The sequence below is a fragment of the Haplochromis burtoni genome, unplaced genomic scaffold, assembly GCF_018398535.1.
Source record: "Haplochromis burtoni strain Fernald_Lab_line unplaced genomic scaffold, NCSU_Asbu1 Contig_64, whole genome shotgun sequence".
Classification (NCBI taxonomy): domain Eukaryota; kingdom Metazoa; phylum Chordata; class Actinopteri; order Cichliformes; family Cichlidae; genus Haplochromis; species Haplochromis burtoni.
The window spans coordinates 1,058,953-1,077,535 of record NW_024582425.1 but is presented as its reverse complement, the minus strand read 5'-3'; the positions used below and the strand labels follow the sequence as shown (position 1 = coordinate 1,077,535).

General features: G+C 38.3%; 1 protein-coding gene and 1 long non-coding RNA gene across 3 annotated transcripts in view; both read left to right on the top strand.

Moving 5' to 3' along the window:
* Positions 1-3,673, top strand: part of LOC102300493 — a 6,360-nt gene extending 2,687 nt beyond the window's left edge. The window contains exons 3-4 of the long non-coding RNA XR_006054461.1: positions 1,102-1,147; positions 2,801-3,673. This is a non-coding gene — a long non-coding RNA (uncharacterized LOC102300493). The remainder of the gene's footprint in view (positions 1-1,101; positions 1,148-2,800) is intronic.
* An 8,317-nt stretch (positions 3,674-11,990) lies between these two features.
* rbm8a (RNA binding motif protein 8A) lies at positions 11,991-17,384 on the top strand. Of its 2 annotated transcripts, none has more exons than XM_042221312.1 (6): positions 11,991-12,099; positions 12,615-12,674; positions 12,767-12,844; positions 13,730-13,866; positions 15,494-15,630; positions 17,069-17,384. In XM_042221312.1, the coding sequence occupies exons 1-6, from the start codon at positions 12,039-12,041 to the stop codon at positions 17,115-17,117; spliced, it is 522 nt and encodes a 173-aa protein (XP_042077246.1). In that variant the 5' UTR covers positions 11,991-12,038; the 3' UTR covers positions 17,118-17,384. The 2 variants fall into 2 exon arrangements, with proteins under 2 accessions (XP_042077246.1, XP_042077245.1); XM_042221311.1 differs by having other exon boundaries at positions 11,991-12,105.
* The last annotated feature ends 1,199 nt before the right edge of the window (positions 17,385-18,583 follow it).

Sequence of the window (18,583 nt, the reverse complement as noted above, 5' to 3'; positions counted from 1 at the left end):
TGCCTTCGCTCCTGTCAGTCCACTTAAGGGCCTTTGGTTTCAGAGGAGGCCATTGTATTTCCTCCATTGCCTAGCAACCATCACCAAGGCCAGCAGTCCATTGTTGCGGAGGCTGAGCACCTGAATTGCCTGCTGCCTGTTTCTACTTTTCAAAATTGTACTGTAATTTCACAAAGTGGTGTTTCAGCATTAGAGAGAGAGAAGGAGCGAGAGAGGCAGCCTCGCTCCAAATTGGAGGGTTATGAAAATTAGGGTAAGCTTCGTTTGTTGGTTTCACATCAGGAGCTGCGTGCATTTTACAAAAGCCCAACAAACATATTGTGCCGGCGAGGAATGAAAACAAACACTCAGTGATTTGTATAGTGTAGTGTGTTCAACCTATAGTGTGTGCGTGTGTGTGTGTGTGTGAGACAGAAAGAGAGAGAGATGGAGGCAGATAAAGAGATTGATGAAGACAGGAATGGAAAGATAAAGAGATTAGTTGTAGGTTTACTGCAAGTGTTTATGGCCTCCTAGTTTGTTGAAATGCACTTTATGGACTGAGAGGCTGATAAAGCGAGAGCTAAACCCACAAAGATAGTCAGACAAAGAGCGCAGAGATGTGGAGATACACAGAGAGAAAAATGGAGAAAATGGGAAAAAAATATGAACAGAGCAACATGTAGTGGGCGGAGCTTAAGTGCTGAAAAGGTTTATGGGCTAGATTTTTCTCAGTGACGTCACTTTTACACAGTTTCCTTGAATAGCACCTGTGTGCATGGGGGCTGTCTGTCTGTCAGTCCTGAGTAAAAACATAACCCATGCCAGCAAAAACACATCTATCAGTGTTCTCCACTGGGCAATGGAGACAGACTGTGCCTTTTTCCTCAGAGGCCAATACAGACTCTGTTGTCTTTAGATCTCACCGATTGGCCCCCTCAACGCTTCCATTTTCTCAACCGCCCGCCCCCCCAACTCAATCATTTCAGCATCTTTTCTGAGAGCCTTTGAAATTTTTTTTCAATTCTCCTTTATAAAGTAAGGGTTTTTTTCCACCTTCCTTCTCTTCGTGCAGTGAAATTGCTCTTTTTTTTTTTTTTTTTTTTTTTTTTTGTGCGCCAGGAATCGACGCCCTTGTGGATGACCCCAGGTGTCTAATTCAGAAATGGTAAGTGCCACCAATTTTACCGTGAAAGAAATCCGTGTCTCATTACACTGAATATTCTTGTATTGTTTTTCTTATCTTTCGTTTGTCGCTTTTTTAAATATTTTGGGTTTTTAGCCTTTCCGTTGCAGAAATCTAGGTTTGCTTTTCCAAAGACTAATAATTTGTGACTATCTTGCCATTGTGTGTCAATGTCACCCACTTTCTCTTATTGATTTTCAATTGTGCAACTGGTCCATTCTGTGTCTGCATCCTCGCATTTGGCATCAAATTGCTGCACAGAGATGTAACATCCTGACAAATCAGGCTATTCTCACTTATTCACTATGAGAGGCGCTTAAATGCACTAATAATACTGTCTAAGACACACACACACACCTAAGACTGGCATGCATCTTACACTCTGTACATGTATAACCCATACACACTCAAGCGAATCAGGTTTCATTGTATGTATACACACATACACACACTCAGATGGTCTGGTGAGATGGCAGCGCTATTGGCTGATGTGCTCTCAAGTTTCAGTAAATACTTACTACATTCTCTGCATAAATAGTGGGATTTAAACATACTTGGAATCAGTTTACACACTGAAATTTTACACAAATTGAAGGGGCAGAAAAAAAAATCAAGATTTGAGCCATTAACTGTTTTTATCAGCTTGAACTAAAGAGGATAATCTCACAGCAAACGGCTCTTTCCCTTGCAAGCATTTAAATATATAGGCTTTTTGCTCTAATATAACAAATAAAGTCAAAGCGATGGTCTTAAATAACACGAGCGTCTAACATGCCCGTGTAATTCATTAACCGCAATGTTTCCATTGCTGTAATATGTGCCTATGCAGCTAAAGCATTAACAAAATGGCAATTTGCCAATAAGAAAAGACCGTCCGACCTCAAAAGCTGACTGCAGAGGTCCAAAATGCTCCTATTGATGTTAAATTATTGATCATTATCAATGACATTAAAAAAAAAAAAAAAAAACTTCCCTGCATCCCGCAGACTTTGTTGACTTTGTGGAACAGAGTGCAGCGTTAAATTAATGCAGTTGGTTTATTCAGGGAGATAAAGGTGTTGTTTTTCTTTCTCATGGAAAATAATACACATATTTTTCAGATTCCTAAAGTATTTAACGAAAACTGACAGAAAATGAAGAAAATCCTGTGGCGACAGATCACACAGCCTCAGAGTGTTCGCGTTTGTTCCTGCTTTCTTATCGATTAATCTGGAGATTATTTTCTAGTTTTGTCTAAACAATGAAAGAAAATATTAGAATATCCTGTTTTCTATGAATTGTTCATTACGTGATAAGAATAGAAGCTTCGTCTGATATTTGAGCAGAGATTTGAAATTTTTTCCTTAAAATATGACTTAAAGCAATTACCAGGCACACTGCTGCTCTCCTTCACACTGCAGCATTTTACAGTACTCTGTTGTGAAGCTGCTTTTAATCAGAAGGGATTTTTTTCCAATTGTTGTGCTAAATGTTTCAAATCTATTCATATAATTTCAGAGGAGTCCTTACGTTCTGAAATGCCATTCATTTCTTGCAGTCACATTGCTGATGGACAGCTGAGTTTATTCATGTTGATGTTGGTACATATGAACACCACGCGGCAGCTGGTTAGAGGGTGTTTTCTCTCTGTTTCAGCTTGCAGGGTGGTCAGGAGCCGCGCTGAGCCTTGGATCACATAGTTTGTACCAGGCAGATAACCCTGACGGTGACCCCGGGCGCTGCCTCAAACCTCTGTGCCTTCGTCCATCCTTTTGGCCTCGTCCTTTCTCCAGAACATCACGCTCGCAAACACTTAACCCTCCGCTAGTTCCATATTTAAAGAGAGAGAAACTGCAGGAGTAAAATTGTACTTAATAATACAAGTTAGAGTCAAAAAGGAATGAAATTCTGTATTCAAGCCAGCAGAGATGTAAGATGAAGGCTTTGTGATTCCTGCTTTCAAATACGAAAAATGGCAGATGAAAGATAATGGTCACACAGAGATAACTGCAGTAATTGAAATAATAACCCACACAATTTGTCTATTTTTTTTTTAACCGTGTTTCTTTTGATACTGGTTTCAAGCACTTTTACAGATGGTTTCTTGACAGGCTGCCAACTGAATCATTTAATCTCTGTGAGCACAAGGAGAAGGCCGCCAAGCACAGCCAGTTCTGCTGTGAAGCTCCGGCCTTCAACTGAGGAAACTTTGGGTTGAAGGTGGTTTCCCTGAAAGCTCCTTCAGCCCGCGCCTGTCTTCACAGGAAGATTTGGATTGTATGTTAGCTCAAGGAGGCCACCTTGAGTATGGCCCATAACTTGGCAGTGACACATCAAGACTAGAAGAACCCAACAGTGTTAACTGTGTTTCATTCAGATGTACTTAGCTGCTTAACCCTGTGATTATTTAACTGATGCTTTTTGCATCAGGAACGAAAATTATTGTATTTGAAGTTAAAGAAAGAAGCTGCGTGATGGGTGAAAGAGGTGAATCCCTTAACTGTATGGATGTGGAAGTCCACAGCAGCATGGAAGACTAGTGATTTTGTTGTTTGTTGTTTAAAAGGACAACAAATCATTGTCTCCCTCATTGCTGTGTGACACAAGCTGCAGGACTAAGTCATGTCTGTACGTTTTTTCAGGGCACGCAGATTTTCTTTTGAGACACTGCATTTTAAAAAAAGTAAAGTCCTCCAGTCTCCTCCATAGAAAGCGGAGCACTCTGATGCCTTACTATTGTGTGCAGCAGACCTATTAGAATAAAAGGAGGTTGTGTAAATCTTTATCCCAATTTAGAAATGGCATAAGTTTGGATCACAAGCTTAATTTTTATTATAACTGGGACCCATACTGTACTGTTTGCAATAAAACTCATTTGTAGCATGCAAAATACCAATGCTACTGGGAAGATGGAAAGGATATCAGCCTTTTTCTTTGCTATTGTCAAGAGTTTATATTCTACTTTGTTTCAGAATGATATCTATATTTAAATGTCTTTTGTATAAGGATTGAGTCCAGGCCCATAAATGGAGGGCGTGTGGAAGGTGATGTATTTTTCCTTCCTTTCTGTTTTGATGTGCGATGATTACAAAGAGAGAGCGCACAAAATGTTGTTCACTTAAACTTATTAGAATTGCCTTTTTATCATAAACTGTAGTATTTCAATAACAAACTGCCTTAAGTGTTAAAAATCATTATTGCAGCACATCTTTACAGTGCATTGCTTCGGAAGCTTGTTGTGAACATATTAATGAAAACATTTTTGGTATGTATTTCAATCTCAGCTAAAACTGTCGACATGAAAAATAAAAACATCTGCTACCTCTTTACATGCTTATGGAGGAGATTTTTTTTTCTCTAAACCTAAAGGTTGCTGTGATTGAACAGATGAGTGCCTGTTTAATTTAATTACGGCTCTAAGGATCGGTCACTGAATCCACAGATGAGGGTTAAAGGATTATTTAAAAAATTTTAAATAGCAAATTGACTCGAATTGACTGGCTTTCAAACCTGGCGTTCTCTGAGTGGATTAGGAAATACTGTTATTTCTGCAGATAAAATGGCCTTAGTTTAGGTAGCAACACACCTCAGTTTAGGTGGAGTCTAGTACATCACCTGCTGAAGGTTCTCCAGTGTGTTGAACCAGAGCTTTGACCCGATCCTGCAGCACTGCAGTGCTTTGGCCTGTGTGCTAAAGAATATTCAGTCTCTCAACCAGAGGCTGGATGCTGGACCTGCTGATTGTGAGAAATTACTTTAAAAATACGAGTCACAAGAAAGAGAGAAATAATAAGATCAGACTACAGCGATGATGTCAAGAAATCTGACAACAGGGTGAAAAATGCAGGGTTTTTTTATATATAAATAAAGATCTAGATTACGTTCATTCATTTTACAATGATTTATGGGGTGTACAAAAAGGTCTATAAAATTACAGTATAATGGTAATCCAACAACTATCAGGATTATATGATAAACCTTTTGTAACGTGGGACCCAAGAAACATGCGCTGGAGCGAATATGATGACAGCAGAACTTTTATTTAATACTGTGGTTTGTTTACTGGGACACAGACACTCCCGCTCTGTCTCTGCTGTCACGTCCGCTTCCCCCCTCCGAGTGTCACTGCCAACATATAAAGAGACACAATCACTGTCAGATCCTAGCACACCTGTTCACCCTACCCCTGCGCCGCCCCGGGACCTCACTGCATCACCCCTCCTCTGCAGCTGGCCAGAGACCACACCCACGCCACACCTTTCAAACGGTGTTTTTTCTTATAGTGAGAACCTATCATTGTAGAGACCAGTGTAATGCTGGTAAATGCAGGGGCCAGTTCTTTCATTTAAAAGGGGAATTTACAGTAATTCACACATTAATTATGTAAAAGAAAAGTTGAAATGTAGACGCTGAAATATTGATTGGAAATTTTGTTTCACTTATAAACTGATTATCATATATTATGGTGGATATTTGATCTTCAACCATTTACATCATATGAACTCTGTTGTAATCAGTGGAAATATACATCTTACTATGTGTGTGTGTGGGGGGGAGTCAGTGAGGCAGTACTGAATCTAGGAGAGATTACATAAAAATGGAAGCACACTGCACAGAATCACAGCAAATGAAAATAAGAAAAACATGAAAACAGAAGAAAAAGACAGTCAGTATGTTTACTTTAACCATACAAGCAATACCTTCTTTGTCTAGAGACATACAAAGAAGCAGAAACAGAAGAGAAACTCTGCAAGCAGAGGAGCGGGGGACACACCTTTGTCCTTGGTGTTCTTGCACCTATCAGTCCTGGTTAACAAGAGCTTGGTAACAGTGGGGATAAAGAACTTTTATTTTAACAGGAAGACATGTCCAACAGAACCAGCAGTTAACTGTCCATTGACAGGGATGGCAGAAGGGACAGAATACAAACAACAAGGGAGTAGACAGATGTTAATGACATGCAATAGTGCCATTTAAACCTGTGGAGACTGACAGAACTGCCCAGTACATCAATGGAAGTATCCCAGCAGCTTTAGCCTGCAGTAGCATAACTACGAAATGGTGCAGGGTCACCTGATCCAGCCCTAAATATAAACTTTATCAAAAAGGAAAGTTTGAAGCCTGATCTGAAAATAGAAAGAGCCTGATCATTCGGGACATTTTGTCTTTCAACTCCTTGTTTATACCTTCACTGCAGCATTTTAGATCAACTACATGTTACGTGCAGGCTGTGTGCAGGCATGAATGGGGGACCCAAAGTGCAGACGCTCAGAGGCACAATGTAAACTCAAAACAGCTTTAATGCTGAACTCAAAAAAGGTAACAAAACTGAGACTCCAAATAAACTCAGGCAAGCAGACAGAACACACAGCATCACAACACAGACACAGAGAAACACAGGGCTTAAATACACAGAGGGAGCAATCAGGGAATGGGTAACAGGAGGGAAACACAGCTGGGGCAAATCAGGCCTAACGAAACAGGGGAAGCAAAACCAGATACATTAACATCAGACATGGACCTTCAAAATAAAACAGGAAACAACACAGACTGAACTAAAGACACAGACTCACACGCGGGCACTGCAACAGAGGGAACCGAGACGTAAACCCTAAGACGAAACACAGACAAAGAAACCAAAGACTAGAAATGATAAATAATATAATAAACTCAAACCTCTGGGTCAATGACCCAGGCATCCTAACACTACAGGCTTCTCAGGGGGCTTTTCAAACAACCTGAAAACATCCTGGCCAAAAATGACCCCAAGGTTCCTCATAGTAGTACTGGAGGCCAAGGCCAAGGTAATGTAAAGGTAAGTTAAAGAAAACCTTTTAAAGAATAACCTTAGAAATCCTGTCAGTCTTTGTGAACATTTAAAGTTGTATTTTTCTTTTTTCAATAATCAACATTAAACTATATATTACCGACAATATAAAAACATGCAGTTTTGATTATCTATGAATACGAGTCCTGACTAACTTCATTGGTGAGATGAAGTTAGTCACATCTGTCTACTAAACCTGGGACCCCATGCAGCATCATCAGATGATGCCCAAAAGTGTTGAATCAACATTAAGCTCAGATGTTTCACTTTTTTTCACATTTTATCGCTAATAAAATCAAATACATATGTTTATACCTGTGCTATTTATTCCTGTGCTATTTATCCATCTTAATTCTTTTGCTGTGAGTTAGCCGATTTAAAAAAGGTACCATCTGTAGTGATATCTGTGTTTTGTAACTGGAACTATATGGGACTTGCAGTGCTCAAACACCATGAAAAATGCAGCAGCAATGTCATTTTTCCAGAAATCAAGATACTCAAATGAACAAACATAAAAATAAACATGCAGCAACCTGTGTGGCGATAAAATGAAACATCACCAAAGTGCTAAAAACTGTAATTCTTCAAATGCCCACTCCAAGAGCTACCCAGTGTCCACAGACTCAACTTTACAGCAGGAACAGACATGCTTATAGCCCGGTAATTTTAGACATTTTAGACTTCAAATTCACCTAAATGGCAAATATAAAAGGGTTAATTTTTTTAATAACTTAATTGTTTAATTTTTATTGGGACTTACAGTTTGTTATTTGGGCTCTGGAGCTTTGACTGACAGGCGGATGTCAACACAAAGCGCTGTGCCCAACAGCTGTCTGCTGAGCTTTGAGTCATTAGTTGATGTGTGTCGCTAATTATCAGGTGTGTGTGTGTGTGTGTGTGTGTGTGTGTGTGTGTGTGTGTGTGTGTGTGTGTGTGTGTGTACCTGTTTAGACACCTTTGTGGGGACAGAAAAATTAAATGTTTCTATACTTGTGAGGAGCAACAGTCACTTGTGAGGACAAAAGTGACTGTCCTCACAAGATTGACGGCATTTTTGAGACTCAAAATGTGGTTTTAGTGTCAGAGTTACAATTAGGCTATGGTTAGGTTTAGGATGAGGGTTAGGCATTTATTTTTAATGGTTAGGGTTAGGGTAAGCAACTGGGAAGCATTATGTCAATTAGATGTGATAATTGATATACAGTGTGTGGTTTTGGGTAGAAACTGTCATGTAACTTGTGGGTCCATTGTGGTAGAAAGTATACATTCTTACATGAAACTGCTTAACATTTTTCTATTTTTAAGTAACATATTAAGTAACACTGGGCTTTTCAGATATATGTTTGTGGCAGTCTGACCAACACATATGGTGAGTGTCATTTCACTCTGTTATACTCACAAGAAGGCACACATCTCTGCAGACCAGTCAAAAACCAGGTAAGTCACATCAAAAGAATCAAGATGGGGATATGTAGCAACACCTGCACAAGAGAAAGGGAAAAAAATACGGCTCCTTTAATCTCGCTGAATAAATCTTTGGACTGTTAAAATTATTTGTGAAGTCTTATCTTTTTCTTTAAATCCATTGTGCTCCCTTTTTCACCCTTTATTGTTACAGCAGCACGCAAGGTTGGGCATACTGTGTCTGTAGTGTCACTATGGCAACCTGCATATCTGCCTGGCTTTGTACCTCCTGATATTGCACTGCACTCCTTTGAGCATAATAAAGTGATTACAAAGAAACTTTCATATCTGTATCATGTAAAAACTGTCTTTGTGATGTTTGCTTGTGTTAAGTCTGATGTGTTGTAGCGCCCAAAATGCTTTGGGTGTTATTTTTTTCTTTCAAACCACATTTGCACTGTGAGAAACTGCAACAAAGTCAGCTGAAGTCAAAATACATGGTGAACTGGACAACTGGAACTGAACAAATGCAGCTTATCGCACAGAGGATTTGCCTTTAACCTCCTAGGACCTGGCATCCACATATGTGGGAATCACATTTACGGTCATTTATACCCAAATACTCAATTTTCCTCTACATTATACTGCAACTGTTCTATCGAAATTTTAAACAAATATCCTAATTTGTGGCTCTCATTTTTCTTAGAAACAAAAACTGTGTAAAAAGAAATCTGGTAATTCTTTGTTTTTACATTCATCGGGCCCCAATATGCCCAAATATCAAAGAGAAATTAAAAATGCATGCTGTGGAAGAGTTCAGGTCTTAGGAGGTTAATGTTAATACAGAGGTAGTTTGCACAAGCTCAGCATCAGAGGTCTAGAAGTTCAGTTCAGGTTTAAGTTTAGGAGGCCTAAAAACTTTGAACCTGTCATAGCCTTGGTTTGTGTTTGAGACTGGAGGTAGCCATCACTTAAGTATGCATTTATTTAAAAAAAAAAAAAAAAGATTTGATCTTAAGTGGGACTTTTTTTGCAACAATGTCTATTTTTCACACTCAATTTAATGTCATTACATGTACATTAAAACTTATAGATCACAGTGAAATTGAGCTTTTTTTTTTTAGCAATTTTCACACTTTGCAAAGCCGTCCAACAGGCCAGACCGGACCCTTTGGTAAGCCTGCGGAGCACTTGTTTGACACCCCTGTTCTACACAATATTCACATTAGTGTACTTAAACAAATCCACCATCTGGCAGATCTTACAAATGCTTTGATTACACTGGACTAGCTATAAAGACTCGAATGCCCTAAATCATATCCAAAAGGAGTTGCTCCCCGCTGGCCCTTAGAGACAGTGCAGGTTAAAGGGACTACCACACTTTCTTTTAAATACAATATATGCTTACTATGGGGCTTTGAAGGGTGGCTGTAGCTCCGAACGTAGACCAGGTCACCTACTGATTTGGAGATTGGCAGTTTGATCTCTAGTCGTTCCAGTCTGCATGTCAACTATTGGGCAAGATACAAGAAAGCATAGAAAAAAGTATGAGTATGAGCTCGTATGAGTGAATGAATGAGGCTTGTTGTATAAAGTGCTTTGAGTGCTGTGCGAGAATAGAAACACACTATATAAGTGTCAGTCCATTTACTAAAGATGTTTATCAGAACTACTTTCATCTTTCTACTATTTTGCTTTTATCCTTTAACCAGATTACACATTGCTTGAAGTCATTTCTCTACCAACACTTGATTTCAGTTCATAGTAAGAATAGCTTTCAGTTTACCAGAATGACACCAGAATACCAACATGAACAGCTTTTATATGAGTTTCAAACACGTGGGTCAAAAGCGCGAGTGGATCCATGACTGCCCTCTGTTGGTCTTGTAACGTTTTTTGTTTTTTTTTTTACAAAAACCAAAACTGAAACAAAGATATTCCTAGTTCCTAAAAGTAAAATTCAACAAACTCAACACATAAATCCTCAAAAAAAACCAACAACAACAACAACAAAAAAAGCCTAAAATATGGACCAAGATAAAGAACAATGCTGCTCTTTTCACCTTCGCCTTATCTTCAGCAGCAGACTGTCACATCTTATGTTGTAATTTATGACAGGGAACAGCTATTCTCTGTAGGTAACTAGGTAAGATTACATATGATGCAGAAGTCATATTAGAGCCAGTTCACACCAGTAAGTGTAATATAAGCAGACAAAATTATTAAAATTAAAGACACACATTCATCTCCTGTCTCCAGGTCATACAGTGAAATTAGAATAGCAATTGAAAATGAGTCTGTGTATACTTATGCCAAAGCATAAGAGTAACTGAGAGATAATGGGATGTGTTATCGGAAATCACAGCATCTCTGTCATAGAGACTGAATGAGCATGAATTTTTGAAGATGTGAGTCATAAACCTCAGGCACACTGTCTTGCTATGGATTTTAAGCACGATTAGATGACAGTGTAATAAACACAGGAAATGTTTAAATTCAGGATGTGAGCACAAATAAACAACACTGTTTCCCTCAAATGTGACGTGTTTAACAAGTCTTCAGATTACAGACGGCAAGTGAGTGAATGTTTCTAATCGTCTCACCACAATCTAAAAGAAGACAATTTAACACTGAATTCAAAGTTTTCTACAAAATCCTAATGTACTCAGCAACAAATCATTGGAAATGGCAAGAAAACTCTATGATATATGTAAAGTGTGTCTATGTCATGTCCCATTGTTTGCCTTGCTAAAATCAAAGTATTTGATTTTTTTTAAACATCATTTTTGTTTTACATGTACAGACTATATGTAATTATTACCTACAGTTCTCAAAGAAATTAAGTAAAAAAATAATGAGATACTGATGATCACATTCAAAATTATATGGACAAAAATGGCTTTGTAAAGTTATTCCAAAACACGCACCTTTAAAGTATTTAATATTATTTACCACGTGTGCTGAAATATTAGCTGCAGTGTTATAGGTTTATTTTAAATAAATCATACACTCCACTTGCAATGGAAGTGAGTGGAGTTGGGTAGGGTCCTTGTAGATGAATCAGGTTTCTTCTACTATCACTGCAATTTTTGCTCATTGCCTCACAGCACATTGCTGCAGTTGTATTCGAGTCTTTGGGGCTCTGGTGGTTCCAAGAAATTAAGAAGCCTGGAGAACTTTTCCTGAAGACTATTTACACAAATGACAAGAAAGGTGCCTAAGAGAGTTCAACTAAATAAAGGTGGTTACACCAAATACTACCTTTCAAGCTTGTTAGTTGTATAAACTTGTTTTTGTGTGTGTACTGTATTTCCATGTATGTTTGCACATGTTTCAATAAACCACTGCACCAGTTTTTTTTTTCCAAACAAAATATGGAGAAATGACAAGTTGCACAGGGCTGTAAGTGCAGGTATCTTAAAACTACACCATTATAAACCTAAATGTGCCTGTTTGTGTAAATTTATTTGAGCCTTTTTACTTTCTGTGATAAAAATGATATTTTTTTTTATTTTTTTATAATTATTTTCATCTTTATTTAGTTATTCTGTGTATTTTAATATATTGACTTTTATTTTATACAAACTGGCAACTTCCGCCTGCCTCTCAGCGCTTTTTGCGTACGTACGTTACGTTGGTCAGACGCATACACACAGAGACATCATGGCGGACGTGCTGGATCTTCATGAAGCGGGAGGCGAGGACTTTCCTATGGATGAGGATGGTGATGGTAACAATATTATGTTCACCGTTAGTGGCAAATACTTTACTGTCCCCACGTTCAAATGATATGTAATTATTGAGGTCCGAATCGCAGCCGTCATGTTCGTAAACGGAACAAAAGCTAGACTGCGTGGTGGCAGGCCCGATAAATGCTAACATGCTAACGCGAGTTAGCGCCGTATAGTTGATCTATTCAGTCGCTCCGTAAAAGTTAGCGAGGCTACGGACATAGAGATGTTTAAAATTCACCTGTTTCATTTCGAAGGGGAAATTTACTTGGCCGGTAACTTAACTCTCATCGTAAGTGTTGTTAGCAGCTGCTAACACGCTAATTCGCGGTTAGTGCAGCTAACGGGTAATTGTTTTTGCGGATCGAACTGGGGGGAGCGGGCATGTTAAACATATTACCAGTCAGTTGAATTAAATTGGCGAATTTTGTTCGTTGTTAAACTTGTAATGAAGCGACCATTGCAGCAGCGTGCGCTGGCTCTGACTTGTTCATCTTTCATTCATTAGAGAGCATCCACAAGCTGAAAGAGAAAGCCAAGAAGCGGAAAGGACGAGGCTTCGGTTCAGGTGAGTGACCCCTGTGTGATGGCGATAGTTTACATAGCCTCTCTTACTTTAGCTATGCAGTACAGTAAGTGTTTCTTTGTCGACATTTCCAGAGGAGGGAGCCCGGTCCAGAACCAAAGAGGACTATGATACTGTGGAACAAGATGGGGATGAGCCAGGCCCTCAGAGATGTAAGTAAAGAAACAGTTTAACAAAGGATTATGTCACGAACTTGAAACGGCAGCCTGTGACTTTGCGGTGATATAGCAGAAAGTACCACTGGTTTTCTGGGTAGTCTTACATCATTTGCTGTTAATGTGATAATCACTGCTGGGTAGAACATGTTAGAACATATTTAAATACATGTTCTTAATTGTCATTGTCTTAATACTTAAGCACAAAATAATTTGTGTGTTTGTCCTCATTACAATTGTGTGGTGCAATTTCTCATGATTATCAATTTATAAACCTTTCACTACAGCACCACAGGCTGTGTTACAGAGTAATGCAAAAGTAAAATGATCAAGTAACTTGTAATTAGTAAAGTAATTTGTTACTTTTCTAAAAGACAATACCTGTAATGATAAGTTTGGTCAATAGTATAAAGTCCAAGCTACATGTGTGAATAGAAATCTCAGAGTTAATCAACAGCAAAAGAAGGATTACGCTGGTACCATTGAAATCCATTCAGATTTACAAAAAAGCAGACTTGCTTCCCAAAGAGTGTCACTACTGTTATTTATTGACTTAATATCAAAGCAAAACTTTTTATTTTACATTAAATGCTTTATTGCAATGTAGCACCTTTGGCATCACACTATCAACAAGTAGAATTTTTTTTATTTATGACTCAAATACAGTGTTTGTTTGTTTTTTGTCTTTTTTAAGTTGATACACTTGAAAGTGCTACTTGGTAAATGTCCTGTATTTGTATAGCACTTTACTCAGTCATCCACCCATTCACACACACATTCACACACTGGTGATGGCAAGCTACATTGTAGCCACAGCTGCCCTGGGGCGCACTGACAGAGGCGACTTGATTCATCACATGCTGATTCCTTTCCTTGCTGCAGCTGTGGAGGGCTGGATCCTCTTTGTGACGGGTGTACACGAGGAGGCCACAGAGGAGGACATCCATGATAAGTTTTCAGAGTTTGGAGAAATCAAAAACCTCCATCTCAACCTCGATCGCAGAACAGGTTACCTTAAGGTAAAAAAATACAACAACAAGAACCACATGCTATTATTGTTTGGGGTTTTTTTGTGTGTGTGTGCGTGTGCGTGCGTGCGTGCGTGCGTGCGTGCGTGCGTGCGTGCGTGAGCTGATAACCCTGGCTAGTACAGGGTTGCCGTCTGGTGATACCTGATTCTAGCCCGCTACTTGGAGTTGAACCTCAGTGTGGTTTGCAGCTACACTTTGAGGAATGGGAGGCGTGCGGTTGTTCCGTAGATCTTTCAGACAGGTTGATTGTACACCCCAAACAATGCTACTGTTAAATTGGCTCTTTTTGTTTTGTTTGACTGGTTTTTACATCCATTTCTGTTTGAGTGGAGAGAAAAAAATGGCTTGTTGAAAACATTGCTTCATTCTGGGGTAAAGGTGGTTTGAGCCCAGACAGATCACTGTTGCCTTCCACCTGCATACACAACACCTGGCTGCATAACATGTTTGTTTGACTCTTAATGATGACACCACGATGCCATCCATGAAGAATAAACTCAGAAGCCAGAGCCATGACCATCCACTGAGTCACACTTTAACTGATTTCATACAAAGAGAAGTGCCAGTGTCAAGTTAGTTACCAAAAAAGTAACCAACATTTCTCTGGTCTAATTATTGCTAAACAAAACCCTAAATCCAAAGATTTTTAATACTGCAGATGTCCTTAATGTGTGTAAAGGATTATGTTTTGGTCTAACAATCCCATCTCCTCTGTCTGTGTGAAAATGAAATTATTGGTAACCTGCTTGCTGGTTTTCTGATCAGATTGTTCTCATTTTTAACATGTGATGTGGATCAAACTGGAAATTTTACACACGACAAATTTTTACTAAAAGCACATTTCATTGTCCTTTTAGTGTTTTGTTGTTGTGTGCCGTTTGTTTGTTTTTTTTTAATCATCTCATAAGTCAGTTTAACAGTGGCTTGTGACACTTTTTTATAGTTGGGTTAACTTAACCAAATTCAAACCAGGAATATACAGATATTACACATTTGTTTGTTTATATTCCACACAAATGGTAAAATAGAGAAAGATTGTTTATGCAGCCAAACTGAAACAACTGCATGAATGCAAAGGAACAGCTATTTGTAGAGTCCTCATCCCACCATTGTCATTGTATTTCAGCTGTGTATAACACTTATTCCATGTGGGAAAAACACTTGTGCAGAGGATGCATCTGGTCATCTTTGATTATAGCTCCTTCAGCATGCCTCTTCTCTCTTTTCCAGTTGTATTTCAGGGATGCAGACATCCTTCAGTAAGGCATCCTGACATAAAATTTATTGGGGGCACAGTCAGGTCTAACGATGGGGAACTAGATTAGGGCAAAGAGGTGCAAATTAAAACTGTTCCTTTTTTAAATATAGAAACACATCCTCTTTTCTACCACACGGTGGCAGTATTGTTTTTGATGTAAAGTAGGACCAAAGGGAATTCTACCCCAACCTCTGTCAGCTAAGAATGGAGAACGTGTAAAGTTTTCCTTAAAGGCGGTTTGAAGCAAAAACAGATTGTTGTACAACAAAGTCAGAATGTGTTCTACCAATAAGTGAAGTATTTGATTTTTACTGTGTACATAAATATGCAATAATTCACACAGTCTTCTGTCCCCAGGGTTATGCACTGGTTGAGTATGAGACGTACAAAGAGGCTCAAGCAGCCATGGAAGGGCTCAACGGTCAGGACATGATGGGCCAGCCTATCAGTGTAGACTGGTGTTTTGTCAGAGGGCCTCCCAAGAACAAGAGAAGGTGAGGGTGGTGTCTTCATCCATCTTGGAGCAGAAACAAGCTCCAGTGTTTGAAAAATCTACAGAAACATACTCTGTACATTCATTTCAGTAGGATTTTGTCATCATAAGTGATCATTTTTTTCCCCTCTTACCATGCAGCCACTACTGATGACATGACTACTTAAGTTTTGTAGATAAGATATAATTTAGTTTAAATGTCTCTGTGACAGATGACAAAACATTAAACACAGCTCAGAAATAAGTAGCCTAAAGTCGAATTGTTTTAAAAACAAACAAACATAGAAAACAATATCCAAAACACAGTGGTTCAATAAAGTTAAAAAAACAAAACCAAAAAATGAAGGGACTCAATAGTTAAAAAAGAAAAAACCCCACAAAAGTCAAATTAAGTTAAAAAAAATCTTTATAATGGCTGACTATAACACATGTAATATTTAAGTAGAATTTTATTATGTAATTGGTGATGAATTTTCCTCTTTCTACCCAGCACTTAGTCTTTGCATTCATATTTGCAGTAATGACAATATAGATGTTACATTTTCTAGTTACATTGTTACTGAAAAGTTTCTCTTCATTTATTTATTTATTTGATTAGAATTCAAATCTCTCAATGAATACAGAATAAAGATCTACCACAAAGAAAGAAAGCACGAGATAAAGCTAATCAAAAAGGTACTGACTGGAGCAAATGCTTATAATGCCAACCCTTTTAACAAAAGATCATTTAGGAAGCAGCTCATTTACAAAAGAGTAAAACAAAACGAACAAACAAACTTTCCATCTTAGATAAGTAAGTAAATTAAATTTCACAATAATAATTTGTAATAAGTAGTGGGGATAGGTTAATTGGTTAATCCAAATTGCCCATAGGTGTGAATGAGCGAGTGAATGTGAGTGCGAACTGTTGTCTGTCTCTGTGTGTTGGCCCTGCGACAGACTGGCGACCTGTCCAGGGTGTACCCCGCCTCTCGCCCTATGACAGCTGGGATAGGCTCCAGCGCCCCCCGCGACCCTGAACAGGATAAGCGGACGCGGATGGATGGAATTTGTAATAATTTGATAATCCATGCGAAACAACCAAGACTTTCTTATTATTATTAATATTGCTCTCTTCATTCTTGATTAATATATTTTTCTAATACTAGTTTGTTTTTAAACAAGAAAAATAAACTACACCTTTTTAAGTCACTGTCACAGCTATTCAGCAAGTTACTATAAATATACTTTATTTATGCTGTAGTTAATGTTAAAGCAGGTAAAACATAAAACACAGCTTAATAGGATAATAAATAAATTACAACAATAAATACATATATTTTTTTCATTTTACCACCCATATTGACAGTGTAGTTATTTAAGTGAAACTCGATGATTTTTTAAATTAATTAATTAATTTTAAGATTTCCCTTTTTGATTTAATGTGTGTTTTGTTTTAGGGCTGGTGGACGGAGGCGCAGCAGAAGTCCAGACAGGAGGCGGCGTTGAATGGAAGAAGTCATCACTTTGATAACCAGTTAATAGGCTTCTAATGCCTTCCTACGAAGCAACTTTTGGAGTTTTTGTACAATATTTTCAGTAAATGTTGTGTAGCTGGGCAATTGGTTCTAACAGAGAATTTGTGCTTTTACTTTCAGACAGACATGTACATGTTTATGGTTTTCATGAATCCCTCACAGTGCTTTCTGTTTGCTCATTGTAACTTGGATTTTATTTTATATAGCCTAGGGAAAATTAAAATTTTTAAAATGTAAACCTATGATTTGTTTGTCTTTTTGTTTTTAAAATAACAGTTAACAGAGAAATCAGCCTACCAGCTCATTGAGCATGAAATGATAGATAGATAGATAGATAGATAGATAGATAGATAGATAGATAGATAGATAGATAATATATGCATATATAGACATCATATACATATGAAGAATGTAGAAAAGAGCATTTAGGATTTACATATATAATACTTTATGAAAGGGAAAATGATAATGTATAGGTTATCTTTACTTTCGAAATGAGTTAAATTTACCTTTCATGTTAAGTGTGCAACTTAGTGTCGTGGTGTGTAAAAGTTACCTCTTAATTTCTTTATATTTATTCAAGGGTTTGGGTTTTTTGGGGGGGACATTGGCTCCTTTTTTTTTTTTTTTGCCTGTCCCGTTTGGTTCTTTTGCCATCAGAATTATTGTCTAAAGGCAAAGAAAGATGCCCAACGGATTTACTTTACCAAATGGACCATCCCAGCCTTGCCATATTGGTCTATTTGAGTCACCTTTGCTTTTATTGTTTATTTTATTTTCATTTGCTGAACACGGGACAGACTTGACTGGGGAAAAGAAAAAGGAGAAAGAAAGGGGGAAAGAAAAAGAGCGGGGCAGAGGGACGATGATAAAGGGCAAAATCAGACACAAAATACATATATCAATCACCTGTTGAGAAAGAAAAAAGAGAAAACAAGCAAAGAAAAAGCAATATAATAAACAACATCATCTCGATGATCTATGTGAATATAACACTAAATATTATTGTGCAGCACGTAAGATCGACAGCGCAGTGAGCTTTGAAGTAGCAGCCAAAAAGGGTGTAGTTTGTTTGTGTGAGCACCTGTGTGTACACCTGTGAGCGTGAGCATGCTTGTATTTAAAAGGTTCCTTCATGTAATGCTCTGCTAGAGGGTGTGGGGAGAGTTATAGCCCCGTCCTCCTGGGCATGAAGCAGGTATGGAGGAGATCAAGGCTCCAGACCAGGCACGTGCAGGGGGGGGAGGCTAGAGGGGCTTGAGCACCCGCCCCTTTCCTGATGGGTGCCCAAAGTGCCCTTTTGTTGAGGCAACTTTTTAAAAAAAAATTATTATTATTTTTTTATGTGTGCGTGCGTGCGTGCGGAGTCCTGTCTGTGCCCCTCAACAATAATATTTAACTATTAATCACAGTTTTGCTAAATAAAAGGATCTGGCT